The 25,175-nt window shown below is 41.0% G+C and overlaps 1 protein-coding gene and 1 long non-coding RNA gene across 2 annotated transcripts in view; one reads left to right on the top strand and one right to left on the bottom strand.

Moving 5' to 3' along the window:
- The window catches only part of LOC309384409, a 61,024-nt gene extending 44,138 nt beyond the window's left edge, over nucleotides 1-16,886 (bottom strand). The window contains exons 1-2 of the long non-coding RNA XR_014174051.1: nucleotides 16,750-16,886; nucleotides 14,641-14,935 (exon numbers count right to left, since the gene is read on the bottom strand). This is a non-coding gene — a long non-coding RNA (uncharacterized lncRNA). The remainder of the gene's footprint in view (nucleotides 1-14,640; nucleotides 14,936-16,749) is intronic.
- CYGB (cytoglobin) overlaps nucleotides 16,427-25,175 on the top strand; it is a 68,742-nt gene continuing 59,993 nt past the window's right edge. The window contains exons 1-2 of the mRNA XM_081937919.1: nucleotides 16,427-16,626; nucleotides 16,782-16,943. Coding sequence (XP_081794045.1) covers nucleotides 16,801-16,943 — 143 coding nt within the window. The 5' untranslated portion in view covers nucleotides 16,427-16,626; nucleotides 16,782-16,800. The remainder of the gene's footprint in view (nucleotides 16,627-16,781; nucleotides 16,944-25,175) is intronic.

Here is a 25,175-nt window from a genome sequence, read left to right as displayed (position 1 = left end):
TGGCTGAGGACTGCTCCAACTCCGAAGGGTGATGCGTCGCAGGTCAATACCAGCGGTAGGGTCTGGCTGTATTGGACAAGCAGTGAGTCAGTGGTGAGCAGGCGCTTTACCCCGGCGAAAGCTGCAGCTTCGGATCGTCCCCATTTCCATGGTGCGTTCCTCTGGAGTAGACGGTGTAGTGGCTCAGCAACGGTCGCCTTCTGCCTCAGAAAAACGCTGTAGAAGTTAAGTAGTCCGAGGAAAGCCTGCAACTCGGTCTGATTTCGTGGTGTGGGGGCGTCCTGGATCGCCTTAATTTTCTTTGAAGTGGGGTGTATTCCCTGACCATCGATTCTATAACCCAGGAATTCTACGCTAGGCACGTTAATTTGGCATTTTTCCTTTTTAAGGCGGAGACCCTTTTCTCTGATTCTGGCCAAAACAGTTCTGACTCTTTTATTTAATTGCTCCTCGTTTGCAGCGGACACCAAGATGTCGTCAAAATAGGGGACGACTCCCGGTATCCCTTGCAAAAGTCGTTCCATGACGCTCTGGAACAATCCTGGGGCAATACTCACACCGAATTGTAGCCGGTTGCATTTGAATGCTCCTCTATGCGTCACTATAGTTTGGGCCTCCGCTGTGGCGCTATCAACTGGCAGTTGCTGGTAAGCTTGTGCCATGTCTAACTTAGCAAATACCTTTCCTGGCCCCAACGAGTGCAATAAGTGCTGTACTACAGGCACAGGGTATGCGCTCTGTTGTAGCGCGACATTAATTGTGCATTTATAGTCCGCGCAGATGCGGACTGATCCGTCTGGTTTGACTGGGGTCACGATGGGTGTTTCCCAGCGCGCGTGATCTACCGGCTCAAGGATTCCTTGCTCCACTAACTTATCTATTTCCTTATCTATTTTTGGGCGGAGTGCAAAAGGCACTCGTCTCGGTTTAAGTCAGATTGGCGCCACTTTGGGGTCTAAATTGAATGATATTGGTTTACCCACATACTTACCAAGACCGGGGCTGAACACATCCTCGAACTCCTTAAAAATCTGTTCAGCGCTGCTGTTTCTCACGGCGTTGATTCCGGTGACTTCTAACCCCAGGGCTTCAAACCAATCAAGCCCCAGAAGGTTCTGTAATGGCGCGCTGGCGATGGTCACGGGCAGCTGGGCTTCGATGTCCTTGAAACGGATGTGGAATGTGCCTTGGCCCACGATGGGGACTTGGTTCCCCTGGTAGTCTCGTAGCAGGACGTCTGGAGCGCGTAGTTGGCTCTTTCTGAGGCTAGGGATAGCCTGTTTCATGGATGCCCATGAAATAATCGTCAGGGTCGATCCTGTGTCAACTTCTAGCTCGCAGGGTGAGCCCTCCAAGAGGACTGTGACTCTCAGCCTTTTTGGCCGCTTAGGGCGGACCTGATGTATTGTGGTGAGATACGTTCGCAACTCCTCTCTCTGGGTCAACTCTATCTCATCGTCTACATCCTGAAAATACTCTCGTTGAGCGTCTTGATAGAACGCTCTTTCAGCTCTTTGTGTGTATTCTCTCTGGGGATACGCTCGCTCAGCTCCTTGTGAGTAATCTCTCTGGGGATACGCTCGTTCAGCTCTTTGGAAATTTTCTCTCTGGGTAAACACTTGTGGATTTCTCTCTGGGCGCCCTTTTTGATTTCGCCAAGCCCCTGGGTTGGGCTTCTGTTGGCGGTACATGGGTGGCTGCCGTGAGGCAGGGACTCCGCTCCGGCACACTCGTGCGATGTGCCCAAGTTTGTTGCAGTGCGAACAAACAACGTTCCTGAACCTACAAGTAGACCTGGGGTGATTCCCTCCGCAGCTTGCGCAGGGCGGCAAACGGAATCCGGGTCTCCCCCCAGGCCTCAAGTGACTGCTCTGCATCAGGTGACTGTCCTCGAACTCGGGATTCTCGTAGTCGGGGCTTGTGTCCTCGTAGTGTACTCTGGTTTGTCTTGGTGCTGGCTGGTTTATGTTGGCCCCTCGTTGTATGGTCACCGATGATTTCTCCGCTGACTCTGACGCTCTTGCTTCGTTTAGCGCTATCTGTAGGGTTAAATTCGGGTTTGCCAACAGCTTCTTTTGTAGCGAAATGTCTCTTAACCCACAGATGAGCTGCGCTAAGATGTGCTCGTCCAGATCCCTGAACTCGCAGTGAGTTGCTGCTTTTCGTAGGGCTGCAACATATTGATTTATAGATTCTCCCGCCTTCTGGTTCCTCGTGTTGAATTCCTTGCGGCAGACATGGCGGGAAGGTTTTGGCGCGTAATGAGTTTGCAGAGCCTGTTGCAACGCCGTCCACGATACTGCCTGTATTGGAGTAGGCGCGGTGAGGTCTCTGGCCGTATTGAAGACTTCCTTTCCGCAGTAGCCGAGGAAGATGTTTTTCTTCCTCGCGTCGGTGATCCCCGTGTATTCGTTCGCTTCGAGGAAACACTCGAAACGAATCATGAAGGCTTCCCATTCGTCGTTTGCTGGGTCGAAAGGAGCAGGGGGAGCATGCATCGCCATCTTCTCTGTTTGAATTTGCCGCGCTGCGGTGATCTGAGATGGCTGCCGGAATTTCTGCCGAATTCCTGGGCTGGATCAAATCCGGAGATTCTGGAGGTAGCGTTCTTCGTCCTATCTGCCTCTCGATCCCACCTTCGTCGCCAATGTTAAATCTGGGCAACGAGAGACAGACTGCGGACACGAAGTGACTTAACAGCTCTTTATTAGTAATAGTAGTGATCCAGCTTGCTCTGTGGTCGGAGGGTTCCCCTTTTATAGGGATCGGGTACGCCCCTCGACCAATCAGAACGATACCTGTTTCCCGCTGTAGCAGCGGACCAGAGGGGAGACTTGCCACGATATATGCTAATATCTAACATTTTCCATCAACTGTTGTTCCATTAACTTGTCTAGTACCTTGTGAAAAATCATCTTATCTGGTGGAAATCACAGATCTGACAGTAGCCAGTTCTATAGTTTAGCTACACATTTTGTAAATAAATGTTTATGTTTACCAGAAGAAACAATCCGACAAAATAGGTAGAGGCATCCAATAGCTTAGCAGTCAAAAGAAGAAGCTTGGGAAGCCCTCCCCTAATGGATCAAACAGTGAGAAGTGGCAGCAGAAAGTTTGTAACTTCAGACTTGCAAGATTCTGTTAATGTAGTCTTACAATAAAGTACTGTAGATTTAGCTCATTTAGTTGTGTTTCCCATCTGATTTACTTAGGAGAGTTGATAATGGTCTTGTAAAACCTTTGAAAATTGTTGTGAGAAGAAACAATGAAAAGAAAGCAAATTGCAGGTCATTATTTAAAGAGATTAAATAATATTGCTAAAAATAAAAAGAAGGAATATAAAGTTGGTGTGTTTAATTTTATTTGAACATAAAGTAAGGGTGTTGTTATTTTCGATAACCCTTAAACCTTTGCTGATCAGAATTGAAGTGATGAGGTTTTTAAGGATTTGTTTAGAGGTAAAGGATGAAATATGGAAAGAAAAGATCATTTGTTGTATTTTAAGAAAAGATGATAAGTTACTAAAATTGTTTAAACGTCTTGTGATGAAAGGGGAAGTCATTTCTTTATACATTTCATTTTTAATCTTTTGTAAGCTGCCAGAGTCATTGAGAGTGAGTCGGTGCGGCCTTATACATTTTAAAAAATAAATTAGTAAAAATATTTTTTTCTTTACTATATTCTAATTTTTCTTTTCTGTTTTTATTTCTATTTTTTTCTTTTCTGCACTTTCAATTTTTATCCTTTTGTTTTTTAACCTTGTATTAATATTACATTAGTATTATCTTTCTAATTGTAATTTTTAATTTTTAAAAATTATTTTAAAAAATGATGCGTGTGATTCTTTCTGCTTTGTTCCCAGCTATGCAGTATTCTCATTTGTATGTGTTAACCAGAAGTGTTCCACTCCAGTTATAATCTCAGCATACATAAAATAAGAGAAGTATTATAATAGACTCTATTATATCCCTAATAGATATATCTATTATAATCAGCTCCCAGAATTCCTCCTCCAGTCATGTTGGCTCAGGAACTCTGGCACTGAAGTGTGCAAGTCTTAAAGCTGTCAAGTTACAAAGACCCTTGCACCCCTAACCCTTTAGGAAAAAAACCCCAGGGGTGTTCAAACTTGACAGCTTTAAGACTTGTGGACTTCAACTCCCAGAATTCTTCCTCTCGCTCTTCATCTTGATGATGTGCAGACGGGCGGGGGGAGGGAGCTGGAACCGGTTCTAAACGGCACTGTAGATTTGTGGAACCTCTTCTATAGAAGAGGTTAGAACTGGCAGAACCAACCCCTGGACTGACCGGTTGGATCCCCTTGCAGTCCAAGGGCCTCGCAGGAGTCTTCTCCAGCACCATAGTTCAAAAGCCTCAATTCTTTGGTGCTTAGCCTTCCTTATGGTCCAATTTTCACAGCCATACATTGCAACTGGGATTCAGAATGTGTTGCATCTTTTATTTTCTTTGCACTAATCTCAGTTTTTATAGAAAGTGGAGGATAACTAGAAAGCAGCTTCTTTGGGGAGACCAGCTGTTGCTTTCTCCTGCCAAGCAAAGTGCTCCATTTCTGATTCCAGAATCTAGTTAGCAAATCAGAAATTGTCCAGCGGTGAAGCCCTCCTAATGTTTTTTTTTTACCAGAGGGTTTTTTGGCTGGGAGAATGACAAAAGCTGGATTCTGTCTATTCAGGCCTTCCAGAATGAGATCCCCAGATTGCAGAAGAAAGTATATTTGTTTTGATTTAATGGACAGCCTGAATTTAGACAGATTCAGCTAGGGGCTCCTATATACTGTATATATGGTATGTTTCATCTGGGCAAGCTTTTTCAGAGGATTTGTTTTTCATTGAAAGGTCATTAGGCAGAAGTTTAAAGAGATCAGGAATGTGTAAAACTATCTCTGTTCTGCAACTCCCTCACACAAAGAATAGCAACATAGCCTCCAGTTATATTGATGATAAAATCCCCTCCCCGGGGAATTCAGAAGGAGATTTGTGCTCAAAGGCACATGCCTTCTGAAAAGATAAGCACATATCCTCTGCAACCTAGCAACACCCAAAAGGTTACCTAGGTAGAGTGATGACTATAAATCATCTTTGGAAATGGGGGTGGGGGTGGCAGGGAGAGGGAACCATTTTCATTCAAATTATAGGAGTCAGTGATCCTTTGATGAATCACCTGGTCTTGTTGACCAAATGTTTACCATTTGAGCACCTTCTGCTGTTTACAAAGGTTAATCTAATCAAGGCTTTCACCTTGGTTCTCCTTTGTCCAGGAGGTTGTAACTAACTCTTCAGCCTGCAGGATCATTGTTCATTTCTAGACTAGCATGCTGTTTCCTAAGAACTGTACAACTGATCTAGAATTTATTTTGATTCTTGAGATTCCTACTTAGCACTAGCTCTCTCTTTTTATTTTTTATTTTTAGGACTTCCCTTATGTTTTAAGATCCAGAGTTCTTGTCTTTTTGGCACCCTTGGTTGCTTTGCTACTGCAAGATATAAAGTATTTTCCATTGTTTTTCCCTGAAGAAGGAACTTTAGTCTCAAAGCCAGATCTAATGCAGGTCTAAGGTCTAAAGTATCTAAGGGGAAGGAAACATTCGTACCCAAGAGTTAAGAGTGAATCTCAAGTTAAATGTAACAACTGGATAATTGCAGCTCTATTTTTAACAGAGTGTTTGGCCTTGCGTAAGATTTGATTCTAAATTCAAGATTCTACTTGCCCAACAGCTACTGGGAAGTTTAAGTTCTTTTGCAATCCATTTTCTCTAAGACAGGTAAGTGTATTTTATTCTTGTTCACTTTCTGTTGTTCTTTTTAGGGCTACCTGCCCAGCCAAATTTGGCATCTGTCATTCTCTCCGATCTTTCTTTCTTGGGTTATTTATAATTAGCATGCCTATCCATGTGCTATCTATGGGCCTACTGAAGAAGCCCTTTTCCCTCTCTGTTTCTTGAGTTGTTGCTTCTCCATTTCATGTCATCCTGAGTGTATGAGAATCAAGCTAATGCTGTTGTGCCATATATAGGTGTGTATGTGGGAAATAAACCAGTTTCCTTTTAAAATAAACGTATGTACGGAGTGGGTGACCATGTCATGGCAACATTCAGTTTCCTTTGCACTCATGTCTCTGAAAGTTTGCTGGCGAAGACCTAGGAAGCTTGCTCAGAAACAGCTTTGAGAGCATTTGTACCATAGAAAACAAGACAAGAATCTAATAAATGAGCACTGATTTCCTCATGTTGTGCAGATGTTTGGAACTATTATCCCGTCACTCAGAATGGAAATAATGGGAGTTTTCTTTGGATGCATCCAGAGACTACTAAGTAACTATGGAGTTGGACAGGCTCTCCTTTCTTCATTTTCTTGAACCAGTACAGGGGCTCAGATGGAGAAGCCATAATGATGTAGAGGGAAAGGACAATGAAGAGATTTCTTCAAAGATGGCTTCAGCTGAGTTCTAGAGGTACCAAATCTGGACAACAAAATCCAGGATAATCATGAAACAACAGCAAAGAGGTTGGATGGCATTTAATGGCTAACTAATGGTAGTCCATTAGTTCGAAAGCATGTAAAAATGCAAGTAGAAAAAATGGGGACCATCTTTGGTGGAAAGGTAACAGCTTTCCATGTGCCTTTGGCATTTAGTCATGTTGACCACATGACCATGGAGACATCTTCGGACAGCGCTGGCTCTTCGGCTTTGAAACAGAGATGAGCACCGCCTCTTAGAGTCTGGAACGACTAGCACATATGTGCAAGGGAAACCTTTATCTTACCTTAATGCAGCGGTTCTCAAATAGTGGGGCGCGCCCCCCTGGGGGGGCGCGAGGCTCCGTAAAGGGGGGCGCGAAGGCTCCCTTTCCATCTGGGTGCAACGGCGGCGAAGGCGTGGGCGAGGCATAATATATGCCGCCTGGAAGTGGCAGCACTTCGGACTGTGGATTTTCATTGGAGCCGCAGGCTGGAGCTGTACAAGAAGCCTGCTCGGGCGGGGGTGGGAGGGAGGGAAGCATGGGACCGCCCGTCTTCGCCACCGCGCAGCTCGCCTCCCCGCTAGCAGCTCCACCGCCAGCATTCCGTCTGGAAGCTCCACCGCAACAGCCGCTGTTGGGGAAGGGACAAAGGGGCGGCGGTCGCCCGATCTTGCCACCGCCACCCCTTCGCCCCTGGTAACGGCGACTGTTGTGCTGCTGCTTCCAGCTGGGATGCTGGAGGAGCTGCTGGCAGGGAGGGAGGGAAGAAGGGCAGAAGGGAGGTGGAAGGAAGGAAAGAAAAGCAGACACGCCGGAGGGAAAGAGGAAAGAAGGCAAGCAGGCAGGAAGGAGGCAGAAGGAAGGAGGGAAGAATGGAACTGGAAGGGAGGCAGGGAAGGAGGGAGGGAGAAAGGAAGGATAGGAGGATAGGGAAAGAGGAAAGAAGGCAGGCAGAAGGGAGGGAGGTGCAAGGAAGGAAGGAAGCATAGATAAGCAGGAGGGAAAGAAGGCAGGCAGGCAGGGGGAAAGAGGAAGGAGGGAACTGGAAGGGAGGCAGGAAGGAAGGGAAGGAGGAAGGGAGGGTGGAAGGAAGGAAGAATAGACAAGTAAGAGGGAAAGAGGAAAGAAAGCATGTGACTACGGTGGGAGACGAGGAAAGACCGGTGTGCTATGTTATGCAGAGGTGTATAAAACAATTTTATAGACAAATGATACTATTTACAGTCGCGCGGGGGGGGGGGGGCGCGAAATGTTTTCTTCTTCCTAGGGGGGGCATGACAGAAAATAATTGAGAAGCACTGCCTTAATGGTGGTCCAGAGTTTTGCAATCTGGCTATTATATCCTATCTTGGCATTCCTTTGAAGGAAAAATATAAACTCAGCTAATTTGAGGGAGAAAGCTCTACAAAAATCAAAAGAATACTATCCGCTTCCTTAAATATTGAACCAGAGTTGGGGGAATCTTTTTATCTCACAATAGGTAACAACATGTCACCCATAGCATGTGTCCTTTTACCTTGTTTTTTTTTAAAGTGTCCTCTATTACAGGGGTCTCCAAGATGCCAAAAGCTACAGACGCCAAAGCTTTGCTGGCTGGGGAATTCTGGGAGTTGAAACCCGCCAGTCTTAAAGTTGCCAACGTTAGAGAGCCCTGCTCTATTATAATTGTTCAGTACATAGTCCTCGATTTACAACAGTTCATTTAGTGACCATTCAAAGTTACAACATCACTAAAAAAAGTGATATATGACCAATTTCCCCACTTACAACTGTTGCAGCATCCTTGAGGTCACATGATAAAAATTCAGACCCTTGGCAACTGACTCATATTTACGAAGATTGCATTGTCCTGGGGTCATGTGATCCCTTTTTGCGACCTTATGACAAGCAAAGCCAGTAGGGAAGCCAGATTCACTTTACCACCATGTTACTAACTTAACAACCGCAGGGATTCACTTAGCAAAGAAAGGTCAAAATAAGGGGTGAAACTCCCTTAACAAATGCCTCATTTAGCAACAGACCTTTTGGGCTCAGTTGTGGTCGTAAGTCGAGGATTACCTGTAATTATAGTTCCAAAGAGGCATTGGCAATCTGATTCTTTCTTGCTGCTTCTGCTGTCTTGCAAAAGAAATACGAGGAACGTGGAACTTGGCTTCTAATATTGGAGGCTTGTTCTACAGTCAAAGCCAGATTTTTTTTTCTCTTGCCCTCTCAATGTTCCAATCTGTTGTATCTTGAGTGTCATTTCAGAATCAGATTTCTCCTTTGGGGGGGAAAAAAATCCTCCTCTTTTGTTTTGTACGGATGTGATTGAAACTAGAAACTGGCAGCCCATATTCAGCTTCTTAAATACATTCCACAGCAGCACCCAAAGAAAAAGTATGAAAACAGATCAGAGTCCAAAGCCCGAAGTAAACATACATTCCTTGCAATTTTTTTCCATACCATTCCATTTGTTTTTATTTTGAAAATGTTCATTGAGAAGCAACATTTATTGCCTGCCACATAGGTATAAACTCTATTCATAAACAGGTACTAGAAATGAGCATCGGAAGGAACACAATATGCAAATATTATGCTTGAATTAAAATGAGCTCTGTTGCCACTTGAGACTTGAAGAGTGAGGCAACTTGTTCCACAAACATCTGAGTCCGTTTTGGTTTTTTTTTTTGCTCGTAACAATGAAAACTATTGAGCTAATGCACGCTATCACATGTTCAATTCATTCTGAAACTATAATTCACATTCCTGCTTTTCCATGGGCTTCTAAGTCCTGGTGGGAAAACCCATTTGATTGGATCTCTTGAAGCATCAAGGCTGTAATAAAGTAATTCTGACTCACAATGGAAGTTGGATATGTAAAAGATTTGACTTTAAATACAGCTTGATTTAAGTGTGATTACCGCACTTTATCCACAGAATGACTCTGAAAAGTGGGATGTACAATGAAACTGAAACAGGCTTTAGACTCAACAGTAATATGAAGCTACTTTATTCACCCAGCAATTTGGGTGCATTGAATATTTATTGGTAGCAATTGTTCTAAACATGAGCAAGTTTTCAGATTTTGCTCAATACATTCCTATCTCTTTTCTATTCCATTGGTTTCACCGAGCCTCCTATTTACTCTTTTAGAATGGATCCTTTGTAACTCAAGCAACACACCTCTTGATAACTTATTTGGTTATTTATTTTGGTTATTTATCTGGAAATGCAGCCCTTCCTTCTGTATAGACTCTCAGATCTGAATGGCAGAGAGAGATGCAACGCTAAACCACCCTGTAAACCTTTATTTTGATTTCAGTATTATTTAAGGATTAAAAATAATACTTAACGTAAAACTATTTTTCCTAGAAATGCTTGGACTGGATCAGTTCCAGTTTGGAAATCATCCAGACCATTTGGATTTTTTTTCTGGACACTCATGGAGTTGTTAAAATCATACGAGTATGAGAGTCCTGGATTACATCCCACTTGGAAACTGTTCATAAGCTTGACTTAAGAGTGCAAAACTGTCCCCCCACCCCCACAAGTCTTGAGCCGAGAAGCCAAAAAGCAGTCTTGAAAGGTTAGATGATTAAATACATAGGAAGTAATCATATCAACCATATTTAATTTTAATGATATTTAATCAGACCCAGCTTTTATCCTGCAGTTTTTTAAATCATGGCCTTATCTTATTTACTTGTTGACTTTGGAATGCAATCTTAGCACATCATTCAAAAGCGAAGGGCAGCCCTTCTCAGTCTGAAGGAAGCTGTTTATGTCTTCATCAAATCATCTTGCTATGCCAAGGAGGATACTCTAAGCAAAAAAACCTCGGGACCCTACTTCAGGACTGTCTATGCTGCAGAACAAAAGAGCTCTTAATCAGAAATAAACCAAGATAGGTAGGGGTCACAGATCAACCAAGCATCCAGTCAATTATAAGCCAGGTCAGAAAGCAGCCTGTGATTTGGGTTTAACAACAAAGGCAAAACATAAAACAAAAGTGGAATTCAAGGCAATTTCTTTAAAAAACCACCAGATAGAAGAGAGATCAGACTAGTCAAGAAGCAAGCACTGAACCCAATGGACAAATAATATTCTACCAGTAGCTGCTATGAGTAGAAAACAGTTGAAGCCATTCTTGAGTCTTCATTATTGGGCACCAGATCATCTACCCAGAGTTCCTTTTCACTGGTGAGACTCTCTTTTGGGGTAAGGATTTGCTCACAGAGAGAGCTGTTTGTGAATTGTGTGTCTCTTAGAGGTTGGGCCTGTACCTGCTCTGCTTTCTGGCTTGAGTTTATTTTGTCTTTAAGACTTCAAATCTGGAGGTGATCCTTCAGAGCAGCGGTCACCAACAGGTGGTCCATGAGAAAAATTTGGTGGTCCACAGAAAAATTATTTGCATTTTGTATATTGCACTAAATCAGGGGACCTCAAACTATGGTCCCTGGGCCAGATACGTGCAATGAACGTTTGTGTTGCTGCAGAGTCTCCCGCTTCGGGGTCTTTTGTGGGGGGAAGAGGGGGGCAGAAATTCTGACTTGGGGCCTGCTTCAGCCTCCTGGTTCTGGGTTTTGGGCAGAGGCTGGAGGAAAGTGCTGCTGGTGGTGAAGAGCCGGAAGGCTTTGTCCCAGTGGAATTGCATCATGGCCTGACACTGGCTGACCATCTCAGCCCGCTGAGCCTCTAGGCGCCAGTGCCTGGTGTTGCACTCCTGCAGGTCTTCCCTCTGCTTGGAAATCCTATGCTTGTAATCCTCAGTGAGGTGCTTCTGCTGAGCCTCCTTCTTGATCAGATCCAATTTGAACTGAGCCAGCTGTTTTGCCAACTCTTTCTTATGATGGCTGCTTAGCTCCAACTGCTTCCTGTTGTGGCCCTAAGAGCCCAGGCGGGGAGGCGGGGAGTGGCTGGCAGGGGAGAGGTGAGTAGAGGCCAGCGAGGCACCCCTCGACATGGAGTGACATCGAGTTGGCCATGCCCACCCAGTCACATGCCCACCTGGCCACGACCACTCATTAAGCAGATCATATTAGTGGTCCATAGGATTTAAAATTATGAATTTAGTTGTCCCTGAGGTCCAAAAGGTTGTTGACCCCTGCTTCAGAGGGTCCAGAATATTCTGGAATGAGCTGCTGGTTGGATGATTCTAAGGCTAAAGATGAAGTTCCTTTATCACATTCATACTTTTCTCAGTGATTTGCTAATGAGATAAAAATCTGGTTTGCAGTCCTCTGCCTGGCATAAATGTGTAGTGTTTCCTAAATTTGCCCATTTCATAACCTTTCAGACACAATTCTGCCAAATGCCTTCTCCTTACAAACTAATCTCCCTGTAGTTTTGGCATTTATTCTTACCACAGGCACTTGTCTCTTTGGAGAAACTGCATTTTCCAGTTGTCAGGCACAAAATCAGTCTCTCTCTATGTTGAATGAATCACATAGGCATGTCATAAGCTAACTACGCTAATATTTTAGCCTTTTATCAATTATACAACTTACACCTCACAATTTTTCAACGTTCTGAAAACATGTTTGTCTTCCTTTACATCACTTTTTCATGAATACTTCCACTTCCACTCTTTGACCTGCCCCTCCAGCCTTCTCTCACTTTTCATCCCAAACCATTTCCATACCTTTATTCTTAATTCTACTCATTCCCACTTCATCTAATGCCGAAACATTTTTAAAAATATTAATTAAAACCATTTTTTCTCCTCTTTTAATAGTTCTGTGTTGACTACATTATATGCATATATCCTTTCCTCTATGGATAATTACACAATCTCTTTCTCTCATCCTAATATTTCACAACAGTGTCTCTTTTATATGTGTTTTATGTGTACCTTTTTATATAGTTGCCACAATATAAAAAGATGTTGAGACTTTAGAAAGAGTGCAAAGAAGAGCAACAAAGATGATTAGAGGCTGGAGGCTAAAACATATAAAGAACAGTTGCTGGAATTGGGTATGTCTAGTGAAGTGAAACAAAGGTCTAGGACATAATAGCAGTGTTCCAATATTTAAGGGTCTGTCACAAAGAAGAGGGGATCAACCTATTCTCCAAAGCACCTAAAGAGAGGACAAGAAGTATCTGATGGAAACTAACCAAGGGGGAAAGCAATCTAGAAATAAGGAGAAAATTCCTTATAGTTAAAACAATGAATCAGTGGAATGTCTTGCCTCCATAAATTGTGGGTGCTGCAGTGCAGGAAGCTTTTAAGAAGAGATTGGACAACCATTTGAAATGGTATAGGGTTTCCTACCTGAGCAGGGGGTTGGACTAGAAGATCTCCAACATCCCTTGCAACTCTGTTATTTTTGGCATCCAAATAATGGATTAAGTTTCTATATAATGGTTTACTATTCTACCAAATATTCTTTCTCATATTTTCATATTACTTGGTGACATTGTGTCCCATAAATGTTCTATGCAGCTCCCACATTTTCTTTCCCTACCTCTGTTTTCTATTCATTCCATTGAGAGATTACCTTGAGAGCCCGGTGGCGCAGTGGTTAGAGTGCAGTACTGCAGGCTATTTCTGCTGATTGCCACCTACCTGCAATTTGGCAGTTCAAATCCACCCAGGCTCAAGGTTGACTCAGACTTCCATCCTTCTGAGGTGAGTAAAATGAAGAGCCAAATTGTTGGGGGCAATAGGCTGACTCTGTAAAACTGCTTAGAGAGGGCTGTAAAGCACTGTAAAGGGCTATATAAGTCTAAGTGTTCTTGCTATTAATACTTTTTCATACAACACTCTGACTTTTTTCTCACTTCTTCCTCTTTACTCCTTGTAAAGAGGAAGAAGTCACACTCTCCCACATTCCATGGTTATCTCCAGAGACAGCCCCATAGATTTTGGAGACCTCTCACCTTCCAACATAGCTTCGGTCAATCAAACTTTCAGGTAATATTTTTCAGTAATGCTGAAGAGATATAGACTACATTATCAACCTCACCTGCATCTGCACCACATGCGATATTCCCTGCTTAATGTGAAGAGCAAAATATTCACATGAGTTCAAAACCTGTCTGTTATTGGCAGCTTTTCAAGATGGTATGAATGCTAATACTACTTTTATTGCCTCTGTTATAGCAACAGACTCTTGCAAGTCTGACTCTACTTTCCATTCCCTCCCTTTTCTCATGAGAGGGAAGGGGAAATATTCCCTCCCTATTTCATGAGAAATAGGGAGACTCTTGCCTGAGATGTTTACGCAGGTTAAAGTTCTAGTCATGACTCGGTTTTCTTTCACCTGACTTATCTTGGTAGTGTGTCTTCCTTCTGTTCCTCAAGGTTATTCCTTCTCCCCATTACAGTTGTTCCTTAAAGACAGCTGATTGGGGGGGGGGGGTGATTCATTTGAATATTTTTTTAAATTAAAGCTTTACCCAGTCAAAATATGAGGCGAAATTAGTCTGGTAACAAATCTATGCTGACCTAATAATTAATGTATTTTCAACTCCCCACAGATGAATCTCTACTGTGCATCTAGAATCTTTCCAAATATTGGTATCAGATTAACTGGCCCTAATTCATCATATCCTTCTTTTCCCCCTTTAAATTTGTGATTATTTGTGATTATCATCATTATTATTCACATAATTCCTCATCCTATCACTTTGTTCTTCCAATACCCTTGGATGCTATTCATCTAGCCCTGGAGGTTCAAACTCATTGAGTGAATAGTTATTACTTTATCATGTTTCTTTTCAGCTTTAAGCTTCAAGCTTGCCCCTTCAACCACCCTTATTTTCCCAATTTCCTGTAAAACATGCTGTGTTATTAAAGAACATCGAAACACCTGAATTATATTTATGATACAGATCTGTATCCCCTTTTGTGCTAGTTTGGGCTGAATCTTTTTTTAAAATGGTTCACTATTTAAACCCTTAAAACCTAATGATGCAGTTCTTTATTAAGGCCACATTAAATGGCCCTCCTAGTCTACTAGCCTGTTCCTCCCAGAAGATTGGTAAATGGGTAAGAATTTTCTTAGGAGCCAAAATCCATGTTAAGCCACAAGCTCTTCCTTCTAAAATGTGGGGGAGGGGGGAGCAAAGTGCTGTCAGTGTTTTGAGAGAAGAAACTACAACAAAATCTTAACCAGAATTTTTACATGTAATCCACAATATAGCAAAGAGTTGTCTCTTTTGAAAAAGTAGCATACCTCATTTAAATGCAGCAGCATATAATGTCCATTGAGATAAACTCTCTTGTAGTTTTCACAGTAATACCGTAGGATTTTTGTTTTGGCATGGGCAGACATTTCAATGACTTCCAAGGAGGATAAGAACAAACAGAACTTGACAGAGTATTGATGAGAAATATTGGTGCTTATTTGGAATAATCATGTCTGCAGCTTGGAAGAAGATGGTTCACTCATGCCTTCTCTCTTTGAAGAGCAACATATGTCATTCCTGCCATTCTTGCTGCCTAGAGTAGACACTTAGCCAGGAGCAGCCCTAGAAGTAAAAAATAATTACTTTCAGGTTAGAAGGGAAGCTGACCAGCAGGAAGCTGATTGGGGAAATCAATTTTATAAGGGCTTGATTCCAACAGAGCAAATGTCGTTCCTTCCCAGCTTGACACAATGGCTCTGATCCAGAACATTCTTTCTTTTGAAAGTAAGTTTCAAAGGTAGCGTCTGCGGAAGTGGTGGAATTCTTGGACAGGATCAATATTTTCCAACTCCTTTTGATCTAGTTTAGGGTTCCTCCTCCAAGATAGCCACCATTCCCAGATGATTTGGCCAATGGTGGATTCCCAATTTTTTTACTACCAGTTCGGGTGTGCTTGCGTGCCCACTCACATGTGTGACACTTCTGCACATGTACAGAAGCATCCAGGTGGGTGGGCAGAGCCTCCTGTTATGTCCTGGCAGCCAGCAACAGTCAAACCACGCCTGATTGGCTAAGACGCGGCTTGTAGTACCGGTTCACCCAATCTAGGCTGAACCGGGAGCAACCCACCTCTGGATTTGGCCAAGGACAGTAACAAACTACTATAGCCTGGCGTTTATAAATACAGAAGTTATTTCTTGGTCCTAGCCAAAAGCAAGTTTTGGTAATGCTGGCATGGAGTTCTGAGAGTTATAATCCCAAAACCTAGAAGGCATCAATTCTTGGAAGGCTAAATTAGGTCTGCATGTGCTTACACAAAAGGAGAGAAAGAGAGGGAGGGAGGGAGGGAGGGGGGAGGGAAAGAAATGAATTAAATGGCAGTATTTTTAATCCAAGTTGAAATAACAAACAAACACATCGAGTCAGCCAAAAATCTACTAGTATTCCCACAAAGCAGCAATATTTGCTTCTAATCTATTCCTTCATTCTTGAAAAAACCTATCTTATCTCCAATCTAAAAACCCAAAGGAGAGTTTATAGCTAATAAGATTCTTTCACAAGTGCTTTCAACCAGATTATTCCTCTAATATCTGATTCACAGATAAGAAGGAAGTAACAAAAAAAAAAACTCCAAGCCTTGTATAATTAGAAACATTCCTTCAGAGGAAAGATATAATTCAGATGGTGCAAAAGATAAAAAATGATTCAAGAGTGGATTTTTCCTCCCAGCTCTCCTTCCCTCAAAAATAAAGGGGGGGAGGGCACCCTGAGAGATAAGGATTCTTTTTGCTGCTGTTGATAAAAACAATCTAAGCAGATGTTGGGGGTGGGAAGCCATAAAAAAAGATCATCTCAGCTAAGCCAGCTGTTGGGATAAGTTTAACTGCTCACTTCAGATGCTGCATTTTCTCCAAGCCATTTGCAGATGCAGAAAACAGAGAAAGCACACAAGGCATAAAATAGTCAAAGTAGGAGCTTTTGACACTCATTTCCCCCCCCCTCTCCCTCTCACTCACTCACCCACAAATGCACACACAGGAGAAGGAGGAGGAGGGAGGGGAGGAGAGCGAAAAGTGAGCTCACATTCTCACATTGGTAAAGAGGCTGGTCTTGCAGTGCCTTTGAATATTCTACTTTTTGCCAGTTTCTCTTCCGAGTCATGCAGACACACACATGCTGAGCTGAAGGAAACCACAGCAATGGACTGCTCTAGAAGATCTGAAATCTGATCACACACCATCTCCCTCCCTAATTACCTCTATTGCATATCTTGGTCTGTCTATATAGGAGGCCACTCAGACCCAGGGAAGAAGGTAAGGGCAGTATCAGCCACTCCATCACAACCCAACAGAGCACCTTATCTCTTCTTGCTGGACACACACACACACACACACACACACACACACACACCAAAACCCACAGAGCGACAGACTCACATATCTTTTTAATCTCTTGGTTTCCTTGGAAGATTTTGCTGGCTGTTTTTCATGGAGAAAGTCCAAGGAGAAATGGAGATTGAGAGATGGGAAAGAAGCGAAGAACTGTCAGATGCCGAGAAGAAGATGATTCAAGAGACGTGGAACAGAGTCTATGCGAACTGCGAAGATGTTGGGGTCTCCATTCTGATCAGGTATTTACAATGACCACAAAAAGCCAAATTTTGGTTCCAGGGACAGGGTGGGAAGCTAGTAACTGTTTCCCTCGGCGGATTAGCTGTGATTGGGAATTATTGCATTGCATTTCGATTTTCAACAGTTTGAGTAGCAGAGAGGTGGGGGGGATACGCTCTGTGTAGCTTAGTTGGTGGCAATCAATATTTCAGCCAGAAAGGTCATCTCATTCTTTGTGTACAACTGGGGGATTTAGCAGGAAGGGATGGTTTTGGCTTAGCTCTTTGCTGTTAGAAAAAGATATACATCATACTCCTGGGTGAAACACTGCAACTTATGAGCCAAGATAAATCCAAACAGGGCTGCTGAAGCTTGTCGGCACCATCTGCTCCTCAGCTGGGTGTCTGTATCAATGTAAAATATGAGGCTGAAGTTGTCTCTTTAGTCTGCCGTGAAGGTTAATAGCCAGGGGGTTGGTATAAGGGAGGCAAACTGGTGACAGGTAAAGGATAATTGGATGCTTCACTGCTGGAAAGCTCTTGGCAAAATTGCCAGAGGGCCGTGGGTGGGGAGGGTCATAGGGAATCTTAAGGAAGCCTGTGGCTAAGTTTACACATGGCACTGAGCAATAATGTGGCTTGTTTCGTTTTGGCATAGTTCAGAGTATAAACCCAGCCTTTGTGACTCGAAAACCCTGATTTCTGACTTTGCATGTTGCATGGCTTGCTTTAAAAAAAATCATGATTCAAACCGTGGATTACTGAGATGTGTGAATGTAGCCTGTGTATTTATATATCACTAGATAAGTGAAATAGAAAGCTGCTTTAAACTAAGGTGGCCTATGAATAGGACAATTCTCCAGACTAATTTATTTTTCTATAGCCTACCTGATCCTAAGTACTTTACTGGGCTCCACACACTACAAATAATCCTTTGAAATACCCTATGTGCAATGGCCATGTCCCTGTCAAAATTACCTTGGGAATTATTTCAAAATCTGACCCTGTTTCATGTTAACTCCTGCAGACTCTTTTGGAGATGTGTGGAAAGCACTCTTTTTACATTGGTAAAAGGAGTTTTCTCTCTCTCTCTAAATCAGGGTAAAAAGAGCTATGCAAAGAGAAAAAGACCAGGCTTGACAGAAATAGTCACTGAACTGATCTGGATTTGAAACTATTCCCAACTATAAATTAGGTTTGGTTCGGTGGAGTGGGATTTGGACAGGAAAAACACATTTCCAATGTTATTGCTCCTATTTTAATCCAAGGCCTCCCACAATTCCCATTTTTTAAAGTTTAAATAAACCTTAGGGACTCCAGTCGTAGCTTTCCACTATTATACAAAGTTTGACGTAGAAACTATGTAAACTGGCATTCAAAAAGAAGTAAGATTCTTTCATTTATTTAACAAGCATATTCTCCAACAAACTGTTAGGTCAGTTTATAGCAACTTCTCAGAGTTCTAAGGGGGGAAAATACCCTGCGATTCAAGAACATCCAATTTGACTAGAGAGTAGAGAAGATTTTGGATTTTGCAGCAATGAGGACATCCACAAATGTACTATGGTGGTATCTTCCCAGTTTTTCTTAAAGTTTCCCGTCAGTTTTTCTGTGGAAAATTATACTAGTTTTGTTTTTCAGAAATTTTCCAAGAACTAATTGTTTGAAAGCTGTTTAGTGCAAATCCCATTGTCCCATGGGGACAACAGCAAGATTGTCAGTCGCATCTTTAGATATGCTTTCAGGTAGATTCTTTCTGGGGTGGAGTGGGGGGAATTGGAAGAATTCATTTTCTTACAGATCTGCTTTCTGGGGGAAAAAATCTGAGGAATTTAACTTAAACCCAAGATGTTTCATTCATGTTTATATTAAAATATGTTCTTTTGAGGCGGGAGGGGAGACCTATTCCTTTTTTTAAAAAATGCTTCTTCTATTCATTCTACAAAACATATTGAACATCCCTTGTGATAGTGCTAAGATTTGCAATCTTAACTAAGGTAAGGTAAGGCAACATGCATTCCAGGGTATCCCTCAAACTTTAAGCAGCTGATCAGAATACTCAGAAAAGGAACCAACAGCCCACAAATGAACCTCTGGAATCCCCACCAAATGACTCCCTCCCCCCCCCCCAAATTGAATAGAACTTTTCTTATTTTATTCTTGAGTAGGAAATTGGGGTAAATAATCTATCAGGGTAATTTTGTGGTGATTTTAATTTTAATTCCCCCATGCTGAATGATGAAGATGGTGCAAGGGAATAACCTTGGTCCTGAATTTCAGATCACGGTTCTATTTGTTTTTCTTGACTTGAATGTACGAAACTGTACATTTTTCCATATATCTTCTATGTTCCTCAATAATCTCTGATTAAATTATTATTTTCATAAGAATCACTTTATTGTTATTTGAAGATGTACCTAGCTGGTATACTTAGCTGCATAATAATAATAATAATAATAATAATAATAATAATAATAATAATAATAATAATAATAATAATAATAATAATAATAATAATAATAATAATAATAATAATAATAATTTGGATTTATTAGCCGCTCCCTTTCCAAGTAGGACTCGGGGCGCATAAACATATGTGTGTATATATACACACAGAGAAGCTGACATTGTATTTACCAGGTAGAAGTACCCATTCAACTGGGTCAAAAAAGCAAAACTTGTTATAGTATAAAGAGCCACAGTGTTGTGGATACCATTCTTTATAAAATATGAACTTTAGGAAGCTGGAACAAAATTAACCTTCTTACACAGAGATGTACCTCATAATAATGGAAAAATTAGAAAGATAACTTGTACAGTTATCTACTTTTTCTATTTCATAGTACATGACAGTGTCCCATGATTATTGTTTGATCCATAAAGTACCAGATTTCTGATTTCTATATTTCTGTCAAACATTTGGTTTCCACCGAAGCAAAGATCAACACAGATTATACAAAATGGAACTGGCAGGTCAGCTTCACTCTATGGCATGACAGGCTGAAGTCAAAAAGAGAGGAGAATGAATAAAACAAAACAAAACAAAATGCTCTCTGGAGATGGGTATAAAATTTATTCAGATTACGTCTTTGCTATGTGTCTTGGACAATAAGAGGGAATGAACTCTTCTGTCCTGTTAACATGGCCATCAATTCGGTTTTAAGGTTCTAAATCACATGTCTCCAACCTGAGCAACTTTAAAACTTGTGAACTTCAACTCCCAGAATTCATTAGCCAGGCAGACATTTATATTCTAGATGAATAGTGGAAAGAACACAAGAGAAGTAGAAAAGCTGTCTTTCTGTTTTCAGACTTTTCTGTTTTTCCTTTGTACGGGAAAGCAGATGTCAAGAAGAATGTCTGCAGGGGACCAGAAATCTCTTTGCTTTTCTGAATTATTTTTGCCCTCATAGAAGTCTTTTGCATTCACACACAAACCCTTTTTCTGCAAATGACTGGCATAGCACATGTGTGTCAATCCTTTAAATATGCAAATATGCATGCCAATATTCTGCCTGTACCACTATTGCCATTCAATTTTGCTGCCTTGGTGTGAAACATAAGCTCATTTGGAGAAGGGGAAGAAGAGCAAAGTTATTTCATCAAGTACATGTACCTCATTTGTTCTGGAAAGTGCCAATTATAGCTCAGAAGAAATTTATTTATTTGTTTGTAATGTGTATTAAGCTTTGCCCTTATATAGCCCAATTCGTTTCTGACCATGTGTAGATACATTGGACAAACTGAGCTATTTGTGCACCAGTAAAACAAAACCTCACTGGGACTAATGCAGAGATGAACATCTGTATTCAAATCCCCGGTTGCCTTTGGTTTTTATTCCTTCTCTTTTGACTTCTCTTGAGCAAGACTTTGCACCTCAATATGGCTTCTACTTATCTCTCCTTCGCACTTACTTCCACCTGAAAACTGATATAGAAGAATATTTGGATTGGAATATGTATCCATTCCAGCAGCTAAAAAATATCTTGTTTAAAAAAGAAACTGGCAAATTTCTGTGGCATCAGTGACATGATTTTTCTGCCAATCCAAGCCAGCACAATAGAATATAGGGATAGATTACAGTGCACAGTTATGAAGAACTGGCCCTGAATTCATTCTGTGCATGTACACAGTGACTGCAAAGTCATTACTCAGTGAAGGATGTCAAGGGCGGGCAGGAGGGAAAATGATAGAATCACTCCAGGAGTAGCAAAGAAGCCAGTACATAGAAAAACACCAGAGATTATTACCCTGTTTCTTACAGCCTGCAAGCCATGCTGAAATTAATTTCCAAGCAGGGCTCCAGAGTAGCCTGGAAAGATAAATGCTGTTTGGATTTTGCCCACCAGATCTAAGCATGACAGATAATCAGGCAAAGGTGGGAGGGAAAGAAGAAACACTGAATCTGAATAAGCTGCCCTTTGTTTAGATTTCTGAAATACAAATTAGACATTTTTTAAAATAAATCTTCACACACACACACACACACACACACACACACACACCAAGCAGCTCAATGGTATCTTTACCTTTACCTCACACACAAACTCACACATGCAAACACGCTAAAAATAATTTTGAAAGTTAGCCACGCTATCGCTGGCTCTTTGTGCCAACAAGAAAACAGTTGCTAACCAAATTTTAGTATTGAAGGAAGTATAAAGTATTCAAAAGAATATTCTGCTTCTGGGTTTGGTGGGGGGGGGGGGATATAGGAGAAACATGACAAAATAAGATCAATATTTTGGCCTTTCATTCAATTTCCTGCTCAGCCACAATTTGAACCACAATTTGTTTTATCATTAGGTTTACCTCACAGGCTTGTTATGAAAAGAAAACAGGACAAGGTTTTTGCAATGGTCTGAAGGCTGCTACAGAAATGCCACTGTGAATTAAAAAACCTTATCTTTATTCAAACAGAAGTTTAGCTAATCCCAATTCCAAATACATTTGTTCGAAATAAGAGTCAACAATAGCTGAAGAATAAAATCCCAAGGAATTAAAATATGTATGCTTCTCACAACAACCATTTCATCAATCATAAGAGTAGGTTTTTGCAGTTGGCCTTTTCAGAGTAATACAATGGTCCACACTGGATATATATTATGTGGATATGTACACAATAATAACTGAAGATAAAGTATGAAAAAAGGAAGCTATAGTAGATAGTTAACAATCCAAGTTCAACTATGTAATGAACAGGGTGGGGGAAGAGAAAGAGACATCATGTAGGCAAATAGATAGTCTTGCTATGCTGAACAGAGAAGAAACCTTGAGGCAAGGCGGGCAAACACAGGAAGGCAGAAATTGCTTCTGGATTAATACTTATAAGAGTTTTGTTTTGTTTTTTGTTTTGTTTTTTTAAAAAGATTGCCTTTAGCAGAGAATGTGTTCATCCAATATGTTGAGGTGGTACTGGGCATGGCAATTACAGTGGTACCTTGGTATTCAACTGCTTTGAAACTGATATAATTTTGTACTCAATGCATTTTGACATGAAACTTTTGTCCCAGCATTCATCGTTTGTTTGGTTCTCGACGCACAAGCTATAACTTGTTGGTGTCAACTGCTTTGTGACTCACTACATTATTCCGTATGGAGAAAATGTGTTTGGTACTCATTAATTTTGGTACTCATCACTTCTCCCTGAACCAATTAACAATGAGTACTGAGGTACCACTGTATTTAGCTGTGTAGCAATCTTCATGTTTTCCTTTCTTCATGTCTCTTTCACAAGAATATTAAGTATATTTCAGACCAGATAAGCTTAATAAAGTAATGATTTGGAAGAAGATATAAGGTTAATTGTCTGAGGTAAACTCCAAACTTTATTCCATACTTCGGTGAATGTGTAGCTTGCAATTATTTGTTTAAAACTCTGCAGTCAGATAATGAAAATATTGTATGTGAAAAATTGTTGTTTCTTCAAGTAACTTTTAAATAATTGTTGGATAGTTAAAGAAAAAATATCTGTCTTTAAGCAATCATCTCTAGAACATATTACTAATAGCTTGAGAGAAGATGTAATGAATAAAAAAACTGAAAATCTTAACTATAAGTTTTCTACTTGTATTGTAATCATGGGAGCTCTAGACTAGGTATGTCTAACTGCCTTACTAATGGGCTTTAGATGGCTAAACTACCTTAGGAATTGCTTGTTTAATTAAATCCAATACAGTTTGTTTATCCTTGTAGTTCTAGCAGTCAAGAGAGATGGGGAATGAAAACTAATTTCAAAGAATGGGTTTTGGCTCTTGATTTTCTTCAGCAGCATAAATACTTTGGAATTAATTCAGTAACAAGAATTTGCCTGCCAATCTTTCTTTAGAAAATCAGAGAGAGCCAGTTTTTGTTGAACTTTTCCTGAAGAATTGGATGTTATGCATCCTCATTTTCACATATAAAGTTAAAAACATTTTTTAAAAAAAATAAGAATGATATTTCTCAAACTGAAAATTCAGTGATTACCTCCTGTTACAAATATGGTAATAATGTCTTTGGGCTACAGTGTGTATAGAAGCAATTACATTGAAGCAGGAAGAACACCAAGGATAGGAGCCAACTCAGCAGAGAGATTACCATCGTTTCCAAAAATGCATTGAGCTGTTGATCAGTATATCCCAAGTATAAATCACCTTATCTTTGTATTCAAATTGTTTTCAAATGAATATTGCAGTGCTTGAACCAGTGATTTATCTATGAGCTTCTCCTAAACTGGTGCCTTCAAGATATACAATAATACAATACAATACAATACAATAGTAGAGTTGGAAGGGACCTTGGAGGTCTTCTAGTCCAACCCCCTGCCTAGGCAGGAAACCCTATACCGTTTCAGACAAATAGCTATCCAACATCTTCTTAAAGACTTCCAGTGTTGGGGCATTCACAACTTCTGGAGGCAAGCTGTTCCACTGATTAATTGTTCTCACTGTCAGGAAATTCCTCCTCAGTTCTAAATTGCTTCTCTCCTTGATTAGTTTCCACCCATTGCTTCTTGTTCTACCCTCAGGTGCTTTGGAGAATAGTTTGACTCCCTCTTCTTTGTGGCAACCTCTGAGATATTGGAATAATGCTATCATGTCTCCCCTAGTCCTTCTTTCTCTTAAGCTAAACATACCCAGTTCCTGCAACCGTTCTTCATATGTTTTAGTCTCCAGTCCCCTAATCATCTTTGTTGCTCTTCTCTGCACTCTTTCTAGAGTCTCCACATCTTTTTTACATCGTGGCGACCAGAACTGAATGCAGTATTCCAAGTGTGGCCTTACCAAGGCATTATAAAGTAGTATTAACACTTCACGTGATCTTGATTCTATCCCTCTGTTGATGCAGCCTAGAACTGTGTTGGCTTTTTTGGCAGCTGCTGCACATATGCTGAAGTTGGACTTCTATCAGTCATAAGAATTCTTGTTATTGAAGTCTAATACAGATAGCTGGCTGTGGAAGACTGCTTCATGTTATATAAAAGATGGTATTAGTGGGGTGTTAGTATTTTAATTGGGTGTACAAACATCTTGCAATAAGAGCTGAGATACAGATAGAAACTTAAGCATAGTGACAGGGTGCCAGTGAATTTTCTACAAGAAAGGCAAGCTGGTAAAGTTGCTTGGAGGCCTTCTAGTCCAATCCCCTGCTCAAGCAGGAGACCCTATACATTTCAGACAATCTCTTCTTTAAAGCCTCCAATGATGGAGCACCCACAACTTCTGAAAGCAAGCCATTCCACTGATCAATTGTTCTAACTGTCAGGAAATTCTCCCTTAATTCTTGGTTGGATCTCTCTGGTTAGTTTCCATCCGTTGCTTCTTGTCCTGCCTTCAGATGCTTTAGAGAATAAGTTGACTCCCTCTCAGCCCCTAATATATTGGAAGACTATTATCATGTCAGCCCTAGTCCTTCTCTTCATAACAAACAGGAGCCTTTTGATCCCACAGCCATTAGTAACAGTGTAAAATATGAAATGCTTGAAAGCACATAATATCCGTAAATATTTGCTTTTGGTTACTAAAGTGGCTAAAGTTGGGACAGTTTTGTAGTGCTTGGTTTTTTTATTTCTTTATTCAAAGTTACCATTTTATTAAAACATGAAAACCAAAAGCTTCCTCTCTTTTAACCCATTTCTTCATATCTGTTCCCAGACAGATTTCCATGGCTAGCACCATTTTGAACAGTAAAGAAAATCAAGCTTGAAAAGAATAGTTAGTAGAAAATCCCAGTTCAACACAGATCAGAGAATGCAACTTCCCCAAATAATGG

Source organism: Natrix helvetica (assembly GCF_964273705.1).
Source record: "Natrix helvetica genome assembly, chromosome: 1".
NCBI classification, from domain to species: domain Eukaryota; kingdom Metazoa; phylum Chordata; class Lepidosauria; order Squamata; family Natricidae; genus Natrix; species Natrix helvetica.
The sequence above is the reverse complement of the archived record's forward strand: the minus strand, read 5'-3'. Positions and strand labels throughout refer to the sequence as shown.